At 36.1% G+C, this 12,302-nt stretch overlaps 2 protein-coding genes across 2 annotated transcripts; both read right to left on the bottom strand.

Moving 5' to 3' along the window:
* Positions 1 to 1,045: 1,045 nt before the first annotated feature.
* Positions 1,046 to 7,775, bottom strand: GSH1 (glutamate-cysteine ligase). Its single transcript, XM_088817953.1, has 17 exons — positions 7,526 to 7,775; positions 6,614 to 6,960; positions 5,832 to 5,982; positions 5,397 to 5,504; positions 4,760 to 4,852; positions 4,311 to 4,394; positions 4,088 to 4,156; positions 3,928 to 3,998; positions 3,724 to 3,792; positions 2,905 to 2,998; positions 2,723 to 2,812; positions 2,555 to 2,635; positions 2,247 to 2,339; positions 2,070 to 2,150; positions 1,886 to 1,955; positions 1,511 to 1,603; positions 1,046 to 1,331 (listed from the first exon to the last, which is right to left on the bottom strand). Exons 2-16 carry the CDS (start codon positions 6,949 to 6,951, stop codon positions 1,515 to 1,517), a joined length of 1,581 nt encoding a protein of 526 aa, XP_088674079.1. The 5' UTR covers positions 6,952 to 6,960; positions 7,526 to 7,775; the 3' UTR covers positions 1,046 to 1,331; positions 1,511 to 1,514.
* A 1,748-nt stretch (positions 7,776 to 9,523) lies between these two features.
* On the bottom strand, positions 9,524 to 11,581 carry LOC105973807 (5-amino-6-(5-phospho-D-ribitylamino)uracil phosphatase, chloroplastic). Its single transcript, XM_012998858.2, has 2 exons — positions 11,410 to 11,581; positions 9,524 to 11,241 (listed from the first exon to the last, which is right to left on the bottom strand). Exon 2 carries the CDS (start codon positions 10,919 to 10,921, stop codon positions 9,791 to 9,793), a length of 1,131 nt encoding a protein of 376 aa, XP_012854312.2. The 5' UTR covers positions 10,922 to 11,241; positions 11,410 to 11,581; the 3' UTR covers positions 9,524 to 9,790.
* Positions 11,582 to 12,302: the final 721 nt, after the last annotated feature.

The following is a 12,302-nucleotide window of genomic DNA, read 5'->3' as shown; positions in this document are numbered from 1 at the left end:
GATAAACTTCACACGGTATAAATCTCACCAGACACATGAACTATCTGTTTTTTCATCGTAGATCTGCATACAATCACAAGAAGTCATAGGATCGAGTTGTGGGCGACAACGGGCCGTTGATTCACCATGATTTACATTTCTTCATAAAAGAACCTGTCGAGCCAGAAGATGGGGCGCTCTAGGGGCGAGAGATTTCGCCTTTTTGTGCAAACTTTCAGCGTGAAAACAAAAAAGAAAAAAAAAATTATCAAGTAACAAACAAACCATGACATTATCTTGATTAATTTAAATCAACTATATGTCAAACAAATGGTTCTATTAGCTCGATGCCGTAGCAGCATTGTTATTATATAAAATCAAAGTATTTCTACTGTAGTACTGGTGTCGATAATTGGCTGTTATAGACTGTCAGCATCTTAAATAATCTAAAATAAATAAATAAAATTATATATAGAGTATTAGACCCAAAAATAAAATTAAAAATAAAAATAAGTATAACCCTACTATTAGGTAACATCAACCGGACAATTTGTATTACAAGAAAAGATTATGATTGTGATTCTTGACATCACTAGAGCAATAATTGAGAGCAATCATATCTTATATAATCAAATCAAACCAAACCAGACCTTCTACTAATGGCATTTTTGTAAAAAATAGACTCATAGCGTTATTTTCCCTTCAAAACAACGATGTATTATTCAGTGGCGGAGTCGGCATAGGGCGACGAGGGGCCATGGGCCCCAACATAATAATATTGCATTCGGTCCGTATGACTTGAAATCCCGTTAGTGGGATTATCGATGGTTAGCGAAAGGAATCAAATAATGGGGATAATAATTTTCGCGAAAATATGGAGTAAAAATAACATGGTGGGGTGGCAAATGAAAGAATGGAATCACATGGTACACTGTTATAGCACATTGACTAAGGGATATTATTATAGCTGGATCTCTAAGTTTCATGCACTATAACTCATTGTCTGGATTACTATGTTTGACTTAGGTTAAAAATTAAATAAATAATAATTAAAACATAAAAGATCAAAAAATAAATCAACTTGCATTTGTTTTATATGAAACAAATCATATGCAGATTATTATTACAACTCACACACAGAGCAGCACTACACCCACTCGAGAACTCGTAATAGCAAAATTATTATTCTCACTTGCGAAGTAAAAATGACCAATATAACCTTGCAAACCATTTCGAAAATCTGTTGACTTAACTATCATGGTCTGTATGATAGCATTTTCCGACCGATTATTTTATACCATAAGCTTAGTACCGAGGGGAGGAGGCACATCGCATAATTGTCCTGTTATTATCTGGAAGAAAAAAAAAATAAAACAGAAGAGCTTATAATCTGAGATGCAAGAAAGAAAAACCCTACACAAAAGTGTGCGTCTTGATAACGAGCGGTAGAGAGAGAAAAGAAAACGGAAAAAAAAAGAGCATGAAATTTGACTGGTTTTATAGGAAGCACATTAAAGATTGTTCGAGCAACCTCTTCAGTAGAGCAGTTCTTCGAAAACGGGATCTATGCTTTGTCCCCACTTCCCGTGGTATAATTCAAGGAGCTTCTCGGCCGGTGTTATACCTGCCGTGAGGAATTTTCAAGAAGGAAAAAAAAAAATCAACTAAGTAAAACACGAAACACAAAAGACATTAAAAGAGTAATAAATAAATAAAACTCGGTTTTAGTGGTGGGATTAATGATAAGAGTAGCAGATTTAAGCCATGTAAGATAATCTCAACAGAGTAAGTATTAAGAAATCAGAGAAGCGAGGTTCGTGTTTCAGAAGTCATTGATTAAAAAAAATTAGAATTTAAAAAAAGGAAAAAAAAGGAAAAAAAAAAAGCATATTACTATCATGCTTACCTGTTTTAACCACTTCAGTCACTTCATTGAGAAATCCTGTTTCCTTGAAGCCTCTCCTCTCGAGGCCATCCTAAGAGAGAAAGCGGTGCAAATGAATAAGCAAAGAAACGATAGAACAAAAATCGATAATAGCTATTAATCGAGGAAATTGGGAAAATAGAAAATAAATATTAAAAAAAATAACCTTTGCGAAATTCACAACTTCTTGGGCAACATGCTTCAGTAGTCCATCACGAAACGGTGTCTTCAGGCCACTTATCGGTACCTACTACATAGTTTTGGATTAACAAGGGAATCTTCATGGTAATAAAAGAAGACTTACGACTATAGAAATATCAGCAGAAGAAACCGAACTTATTACCTTATTCCTAAGCATCTGTCTTTCTTCTTTCGTCCAATCGGCTGTCAAGTCTAGAACATTTTGCAGAGCGACCTCGTCGTATAAAATACCCACCTGAAATTCAGTAACTATCCGTAAGATCGCTATATTTTCAACCAAAATAAACTAATATAGCTAAAATGAAACATAATAAAAACATGCAACAGCAGTAATGCTGAACCAGAACATCTTTCTATGTCGAAGAAAATGCATTAGTAAGTTGATTAAGAACTAGCAAGTACAACTTTCTAAATTGCCGTCGTAAATTATAAAAAATTAAGATAAAATACCCAGAAAGCAGGTAGTGCACATAGCCTTCTCCAAGGTCCTCCGTCAGCACCTCGCATCTCCAAGTACCGTTTAAGCCGAACCTGGAAAAAATATAATACTGAAAATCAAGAAAAGAATATCAAAGATGAAATGGCGTACATTTTCAGCCAATTAATCACAATATATACCTCTGGAAATATTGTTGTCAAATGATTCTCCCAGTCATTGAGATTCGGGTATTCGCCTTGAAGACCGGGAAGTTTCCCTGCCATGAAATCCTGCAGCAGATTCACAAAGGAATAGTGACATGTCAATAGAATTTATACAATTGAGGAGATTTATCGAGAAAGAATAAAGTTCAGATAAAAACCCTGAAGGACAATCCAGAACAATCGATATACTGTTTCTTTCGGTACACAAAGTACATTGGAACATCAAGCGCATATTCCACATACTTTTCGAACCTGTACAGAAAAACAGAATAAACGTGTTTAAGAACACAAAAAAAAAAAAGCCCGTTAAAACCTCAGATTGAAACTACAAATGCGCAAATTCTAAGATGTTCAGAAAAAAAAACATACGAAAAATGCAATAGACTTTTCCTGATTTTATTAGTTCAGCAAAAAAAAAAAACGCACCGAGCAATTTTTCCAAGGCGCATGCATAATTAACCAGAATATTTGCTTCCATAGTGTTGCGCAAAACAACTAACTAAACCCTGTTCCTATACTTATCTGGGGTCAGGTAAATAGATTCAATTATCAAAATTCAGACACATCAAGAACTGCTCAAAATACATAGGATGGATCCCTGATTCCCTGTCCAAACCTCAATAATTTAAACCAAATTTTGGAAAAAGTAGCTAAAGTTGATTGTCTTTGAAAATAACTACTATTTTTAATTTACTTATATACCATGACAATCAACATGAATAACTAATATCTCTAATCCCATCTATTTCTTTGACTTCGTATAATGATCCATTGATGGCAAAGCAAAGAGATTCCATGTCTGAGTTCTAGTTATCATGTCAAGAACGTAGCATAAAGCACATTATATAATATTTTTTCGCAGCACATGCAGAAATAGATTTAGACATGATTTTTTTATGGAAAATTGAGGATAGTTCTGATTATTATTAGATTTTCCATCTGCATAATCAAAGAGTCGAATGCAGAAGGTATCTTACCCAAAAGAGTCATCAAAGACAAATGGAAGCATCCCAGCACGGTTATTGTCAGTGTCGGTCCAGATTTGGCTGTGGAAGAAAACGAACTGTTACATGAAATTAACTTCTCAAAAGCCTTAATCGGTATGAAACAGAATTTCACACCAATTGTTAGGAAAAAATGAAAAACATTGAAAAGGCTCAATCATGGATAGACATAACCACCTTCTCATGCTAAGATAACCATTTGGTTTCCCTTCGGTGAAAGGCGAATTAGCAAACAGTGCCGTGGCTATCTGTTTAAGAAACATGTTAGGTTCCACACAAAAAAAAAAAAAAAAAAAAAAAAAAAAAACATCCCCGAACTAGTACAAGACCAACTTACAGGCTGTAAGGCAAGACCAGCCCGAAACTTCCTTATCATATCAGTTTCAGAATGGAAATCAAGATTCACCTGTATAAGATAAAGTGGACAACTGCTTACCGAAAGACAAATATAGTATCGCATTCCGAAAAATGGAAATAGTTGATACTCCAAATAAAATTTGGTCATAAATCAAGAAAGTACTGAAAGATGCCAGAACGAGAAAGTTTAAAATTCTACTCACCTGAACAGTACATGTTCTAAACATCATATCGAGTCCAAGTGACCCAACTTTCGGCATGTAATTTTTCATAATTTCGTATCTTCCCTGAGCCAAATTAATTTGTCAGTATGCATAGCAGGTCATCAGATATTATAGAGTTGTAATTTGTAGGGATGAGATTGAGAAAAATTGTAATACACAACAAACTAACTCATATCAATAACTTAAAGAAATGGATTATGATGCTTAAATACAATATCCTGAAACATTTTCTACTGTACTAATTTTCGGAATTATTTTCATAACATGCAAAAGAATCTAAAATTTTGCATCCACTAATTTTAAAGTTAGCTTCCAGCTAGTCAATAGTCCATTGAAATGCACAGACACCAATCTTCCATTGTACACCAGAAAACTTGCTGCCTCAATTAAATATGAAAACAAAATAAATGAATTGATATAGACATTACCTTGGGCATCACCGGTATCTCTTCACGTTTCCATTTGGGCTGAAATCCAATTCCTAAAAATCCAATTCCCATCTCCTCTGCAACAGCCTTAACCTGAAATTTTCATTAAAACAACTGTTGAGGGAGAGAGAGAGAGAGAATATTCTCCAGATTTGACCCGAAAATCAGAGAAACATTTCATGGTGAGATAACTAGAAGCATAAGACGTAAGCTACGTAAGTAATGGAAGGAACACAAAGGTACTAGCGCTAGAATAAAAAGCCATACAAGCTGTAAAAGATGTACATAGGCATGGTTTACACTTCTGTTGGAACTTTTTTGCACTTAGACACATGTCAAGTCAGACTAACTGTAAAAGCCAAGCGGTGCATCAAAAGCTTGAGTTCATGATATGATATCTAACCAATAATCTCGCACTAACTTGAGTACAACTACAGCATGCTAGGAAACGAGTTACCGAAGTAAATAATTCTTCAACGTGAAGATAAAGTGGAAAAAACGTATCATAAGCGATGCAAAACTGTAATTATCCAGACGCAATTTAAGAAACACATGCATTTTTGTGTTTCCCAAAGCTAAATCAGAACCTTTAGAGAATTGAAACATCAACTTTTACCGTAAGAACAAGTCTACTAACCTGGTAAAGATGAGAATTGACTTCAGCACAAGTCTGATGCAGAGTCTCAAGAGGTGCCCCACTAAGCTCAAATTGGCCCCCAGGCTCTAGAGATATGCTTTGCTTTCCCTGCCAATATCAATAATAAACTTTAGGTAAAAAATTCATTGAGAGAAACAAAGGGGACTTGTAATTTCAAAACACGTTGTAACAGCACCCATTCAAGAAACAGGAAAGATAATATTTGGTCTCGGTATTAATTTAATCTTCCATATGTACCATAGGAACCAGTAACATGTTTTTCATATTAACAGGGCAATCATGAATCTACTGCAGCAATCATTTATTTAGGTTTATACATGCGTAATCTATGCAGAAAGTTTGAAATAACAGAGCAAAAGGAGAGCAGAAGTGAACCACACATCAAAATAAAAATAGGAGAGGAATAGGAGATACCTGCTTGAGTCCAATAATATATTCACCTTCCATTATTTTATCCCAATCAAATCTCTCAGATATACCATTAAGAAGATCTGATATCTGTTCGTATGTCATTGGTCGTAACGTTTCGATTTCAAAACCGAATTTTTCATGTTCAGTACCTATCCTGGTGTGAACCGATAATATGGTTGTATTAGATGCCAAACTACTAGTAATATGAACCATCCAACAAATGCACAAGCAACAATTAAATACAGAACTCCAAAGAAAAGAACTAGCAACACTGTTGGTTGACATTTCTGACATGAAACAGAATCCCACCCTCGTATAATTTGAAAGGCCGAGTCATGAGATATGCTCAAAATCATATAATGATGCTAGATTCCAGGTCAAAAGAAAGGTACATTAAGGAACAAAAAAATTGAAAACTTCAATATCAACCAAAAAAAAAAGAAAAAACTCAATGAACTCGAAACAAACAAATAAAATGTTCTCAGATTAGTGTAGTGTGAATTTGACCCTTTCTCGCCGCCAAATAAACGGTAACGGTAAGGAAAAGTAAGTATAGTCAGCAGCTTCATGCTTAATGTAATAAAAACAATTGAAGCACAATAAGTTTGGTATATAATCCCAAACAAAAACTGCTTGTTTCACCACAGAAAATGCCTTAAGTAGAATTTGACACATAAATTGCGGTAGCAGATTTAATAGACATATTGAACCCTGATTATACATTTATCCTTTCACATAAAATATAGAATTAATAACGAATGCCAATAAAGGGCTAGAATTTCAACCTCCATTTGTCCTTAGGCTTGCAGCCAGAAGCGAGATAATCTACGAGATCTTGTTTCGTAAGCGGCTCTGTTGCAATAACGGCATCCTCTGTCGGAGGACTTGCAGCAACAGTTACCCGATGCCCTCTCCTCTGTCCCACTTCAGTGCTGTCTGAACTCCATTTTTGGGCCACCTTCAGTGAACTCCACGAAGGCGAACGCAAACCGAAGAAAATCTCCTTAGTTTTGGCCGACTCCATTGTGCTTGTAAAGCTATTAACTCCATAATTTCTAGCTTTACACTGCACAGCCTCGGTGTGAATGCACGGTGATGCACCAGGATGGGACATCAACGCCATGGCTACTAGCTGAAAAATCCACCATATAAAATCATTTATACTTAACGAAATATGATCCAAATAAAAAATAAAAAAATATAGTCTACCATTATAAAGTAAAAAAGAGCACCAAATACAACAATTTTTTGCAACTGAAAAAAAAAATTCCGTGCCAACTTCATATATTAACAAGGATATACTCAGAATGAAGTACACAATGCTGTAGTGCAGAACCAATTATATGACAAATTAAAATTAAATAGTCCAATTATAACAAAAATTGAGCAAATTCAGGTTTCAAATACATAAAAGTGATTAACAATCAATCTGTGTCTCATGCAGTATAAGAACAAACAACAATTACTCGGATAAGTAATAGAGGGCAAAATCTCAAATTACACTTTTTCATAAATGCTGAACTCAATTAAATATAGTTAAATGAAATAAATCAGTGTAGTTCAAATAATACACACACGCACACACACACACACACACACACACACACACACAATAATCAAAATCCGAAGCGGCGCGATAAGTAGAAGATGAACTGCGAGAAGAAGAAAAAAACGATTAATTAACAGGAAAAAAATACCTTAATTGCCGCCTCAGGAAACCAGCACGAGAAATTCCGGTGCTTTGCTCAGGCGAATTATAGAGAGAGAGAGAGAGAGAGAGAGAGAGAGTGGCGTATTTTACTTCATACACTAGCATTTACAGAAGAAAGGACTAAAAATAGGAAAAAGAATGGTGGAGGGGGCACGCGGGGAATTATATGGTGTGGCAGCATCCACTCTTAGTACTGTGGTCCATTCCACTTGTCGTATGACACGTCATCACATCGTAAAGGTTTGCAACAATGATGGCCGTCCACTATCAAGGGCAAGAAAATATGTAAATAAATAACTTAAAAGTCAAAAATGGGAATATTCTTTCCTTTTTACTTTAATCATTTCTTTGGGAGCTCCACCCCTTTAAATTAAAAATATTATTAATAAAAGGAATACTAATTTACTATAAAACATTTTGGCGTGTTAAATGAGAAAAACCAAGTATTGGCTTTTATTTACAAAAAAAAAGAAGATAAAAAATTAATCTATTAATTAAATATTAGGCAATGTAACTAGCAAAAACACAAGTACAACACGTAATTTATGACGTAATCATAGCAAAATAGATTACTAAATTATAAAAGAATTTGTATTAAATTGAAAAGTTAGCTATGCAATTACGTTAGCTAAGAAAGTAAATAATAAAATAAACACCAATTAGTATGGAGGAATATTCAAATGCATTCATAGAATAAACAAAGAACGATATGTGTTGGTTTGTTGGGCCGAAATAGATTATTTAAATCAAGCCCATTTAACAATTTACATTTAAGGCGTTGCAACAATGAAGCCAAACAACGACTTAACTAGTCGGATCCGGTCAAATCTTGGTAGTTCCGAGAGTCTTGATCCCGACCATTCATTTTCTACGATGATTCGAGCCATTCACTTCGAGATATACACCCCCACCTCACAACTTCACTTTTCGATCTTTGTTTTCTCTATCATCTGTTTGTACAACCGCATTGAATGTCTCTTGTCGTTTTTTACCATGACGACGGCTGCTCCTTTTTTCTAGTCTCTGTTTTAGAGCCATCATACATTTCCCATCTATATATCAAACGCCTGATGAGAGAGACGCAGAGATAGAAGAACACCCACAATTTGAATCTCCATTTGATTGCTGAGATCCATGTTCTTCAGTGAGTTCGTTAGATCCACTTTTGAGTGAGGGAAACACGAGAGAGTTTAAATTTGTGTGAGGTGGGGTTTGGATGAGAGACTTGGCCAGAAATCTGAGTCATTCTGGCAAGATTTAGGGTTTTGATGACTGGGCTTAGTGCTGGCTTGTTGGTGCCACCATCGATGGGTTCTGGACGAGATAATAAAACCGTAACAAAAAGTTGTTCGGCAACTCCTAGAATTGTTAATGTATTTCTTATTATTCGTTAAAATCCATAACCCTCTACGGCTCTACCCCCTTCCCCACAAGACAAAAATATGTAATAGATTAGTCTTTGCTATTTTGTTCAATTTTGAAATGGAGTCCAAACTTGTACACAACAAATACTTTACACATTTTATCTTTTCAAAAAAAAAAAAAAATTGAAATAATTTTAGGGGTGTCATAATCAATCAATGTTTGACAATTGATTTATGAATGTTAAGACGTGCTTAATTGGATTTTAGAGAAAACGAAATTGTATATTACGTTACTGCAACGGTACGCTTATCTTTACTCGACGGCTGCCATCGGACTCAATAGGCCATGGGCTTGTATAATTAATCGATCGATTTTCTTCAAGATATAGCAAGTTAAATTGAAACTGAAACAACTAATCGACACTCAAATTTATTCGAGATCGATTGTAGAAGTTCGTTTTAACATGGTAGTTTAACACAAAGCTAAGCTACAACCGCAATCAACAAGTAAAAAAAAAAACCTACACTTTCAATTATATATAGCTTGCAAATCAGACGCTTATATATAGCTTGCTTGCAAATCAGACGAGAGCGTAAACCAAATTCAATAAACACAAACATGACAAATGTTCAACAAATATATAAGAATTTTAACCAGAGTACTTTTATACATACAACAACATACAAATTACAATTTAGACAACCTTCTCCATATCCTATTTCCTTACAACATTTTTTGACCCTTATTCGATTCTCCTATTCTTTATACAAACGTGATAAAAAAAAAAGATAAATAAACATCAGCCGTAAAATCGTGGCCAAGAATTAGTTTCAAAGGACTAACCCTTCTGTACATTCTTCAACGCAACGCATCCCATCCCATCCCATCACCAGAAATCGTCATCGTAAACAGCCACCGGCGCAGACCGGCGCTCCTCCTCCGCCTCGACCTCCATCTCCAGCTCCGGCTCGTCGGACCCAAACTCCGGCGACTCAACCGCCGCCAGCCCCTTCAAATCCACCACCGACAGCTCGTCGAGCCGCCTCACCACCAGGTCCGCCGCACTCAACTCGTAAACGGGGTGCTTACTAGCAACCGCCACACACTTCATCTTCGCATCGTGAGCCGCCTCGACCGTTTGATTCGAATTCCCAAACACTATACACCTCTCCGGTATGAACTGCAAAAGCTGCGCAGCGTAAACGAACATCTCAGGGTCCGGTTTCCCTCGATAGACATCCTCCGCTGCCACAATTACGTTAAATACCCCTTCGATCCCGATATCCTCAATTTCCCTCTCGATTGATTTTCTTGGCCGAGTCGAAACTAAAGCCATCGGCACTTTGTGGTGCAGTAAAACATTAACGAACGCTTGAGAGCCCGAACGGAATCTATACACACCGCCTTGCAAAGACTGGTAAATCTCCTCCTTTCTTGATGACATTCTCTTTAGCTCGCTCGAATCCCTCGACCAGCAAAGAACCTCACCGATCGCTTGCTCGTTTTTCATGCCCTCGATTCTTCGGAGCACGAAAGTGGGTGGTGGAGATTTGCCCTCTTCTTGCGAAAGGGACAGCCACGATTGCTTCTCTAAATCCGGACTATCTTCGACTAAAACTCCTTCCCACTCGAATATTACCCCTAACCAGCCACTACCCATTCTTTCTTGACGAACCAACGGGTTGTTGAGTGAAGGGTTATCGGCTTTATTTTCTGGTGGCCATAGCCCTGGCCTACGATCCACACCCGTTTCGATTTTACCACGGAATTCTCTAGGCAATCGCTCTTCTTCACGGTAGGAGAACGTTTCTTTGGTTAATTCCATGGCTTGAGCTTTTATTCTAGTCATCAATGGCTGATTAGTCCACTGTCTAGGCGAAAAAACCGATGAAGAAACTTCCCCATTCACGAATTTCGTAAAGGGTAGCTTGTGCTTATTCGACACATTCTTGAAAGAGTAGCTACCGTAAATCGGCCGGTGGCCCAAAAGGGATGTTGCAGCAATTGAATCCAACATCTTTTTTTTTTCCACTACAGCAATAGGTTAACACTAATTCGGGTTCGACAAATTACGATCTAATCGAAAAACCCTTCAATACAATTGAAGAAATACACAAACAACACAGAGTATATATTCAACCTGTATTCTACTACAGGTGTATTTATTGCTAAAGAAAAAACCCTAATTATACTTTACACAAACAAAAGCCTCCTACGAACGCAAAGATTCAAACTTTACTAAAAACCCATCAAATTCCACAGCTCAATTCGAAGAATTAAGACGCTAAATCAACAAATTGAGCAACACAAAACACCCCATCCCCGAAATCCAAAAACCTACAAGCGGAAAAAAATTGAAATAAACAGAAATTATTTATATATACAGAAAACCCCCAAACGATTACAGATACAGAAAATATACACACGTCGCGTATGTGCTTTGTATATTTATTTACAGAGAGAGAAAAAAAAAAAAGAAGGATTGTATGAAGAGTAAACTCAAACCTCGGTGGGGTGGAGAGAGAGAGAATTTTGATGATTGAAAAAAAGAAAACTGTGTTGCAGAGAGAGAGTAGAGAGAGAGAGATGAGATTTTTATTATTGTTAGCTGAATCAAAGTCGTGGCGTTATTTTTTTCCCCATTTGTGGTGTGTGGTTTATAAGCATTCGCGGTGGCAAATTCCCCTTTTGGGGAAAGGCTTTTTCGAAGGGGAAGTGGGAGCCCGTTTTGCCGGCCCGGCCCGGCCCGACCCGGTTGGTTTATGTTTGACCCGAATGCTAAACTGTTTGTACATGGATAAGTCAGACGCAAATTGGAACATAACTTGTGACTCACGTGGATAATTATAGTTTTTTTTTTTTTTTTTTTTTGGAGAAGATAATTATAGTTTTGACTCCTATATTATAAACATTTTTTTAATTTTGACCCTTAATTTTTTTCTGTTGCAAAATTGGTCCTCAAATAACTAGTTCTCTTACAATTTTTGTCCACCGTCTGATTTCATGCACTTCTACCCCCTTGTCTTACCTCTATTTTTAATATAACCCCAATTTAACTTTATTATTTTTATTTTTTCTTACATTTGGTCGTTCATGCCATATAAAACCTTACGCATAGCCCTTTATGACGCAAAAAACGAATAATTAAAAGTAAAAAAAAAAAGAGTTTTAAAAATAAATATAAAAGAAAATTACAATTCTCTTACAAATATTACAGTTAGATCCCTAAAGGTATTCTTGTTATTAAAAAATGGTAACTCTATAAAATCTATCTGATTCTATTATTATTAACTCTGTGATGGTAAATTTGTTAGAGCAATGATACTTCAAGGGGGTGCTCGTAATTATGTAAATATATAGGGGTTTTCGTAATTAACCATTGGAGGTTTTGGTATCCG

The sequence above is a fragment of the Erythranthe guttata genome, chromosome 1, assembly GCF_056151865.1.
Source record: "Erythranthe guttata isolate IM_541 chromosome 1, IM_541, whole genome shotgun sequence".
Lineage (NCBI taxonomy): Eukaryota > Viridiplantae > Streptophyta > Magnoliopsida > Lamiales > Phrymaceae > Erythranthe > Erythranthe guttata.
Note: the sequence above shows the minus strand (reverse complement) of the source record. Positions and strands in the feature narration are given on the sequence as shown.

Excerpts from the sequence above, each read along its gene's own strand:
- GSH1 (XM_088817953.1), bottom strand. The coding sequence starts at position 6,951 with ATGGCGTTGATGTCCCATCCTGGTGCATCACCGTGCATTCACACCGAG. Across the intron at positions 4,853-5,396 it reads TCAATTCTCATCTTTACCAG|GTTAAGGCTGTTGCAGAGGA; the intron begins GTTAGTAGACTT and ends TGAAAATTTCAG. Across the intron at positions 2,636-2,722 it reads TGACAACAATATTTCCAGAG|GTTCGGCTTAAACGGTACTT; the intron begins GTATATATTGTG and ends TATTTTTTCCAG.
- LOC105973807 (XM_012998858.2), bottom strand. The coding sequence starts at position 10,921 with ATGTTGGATTCAATTGCTGCAACATCCCTTTTGGGCCACCGGCCGATT.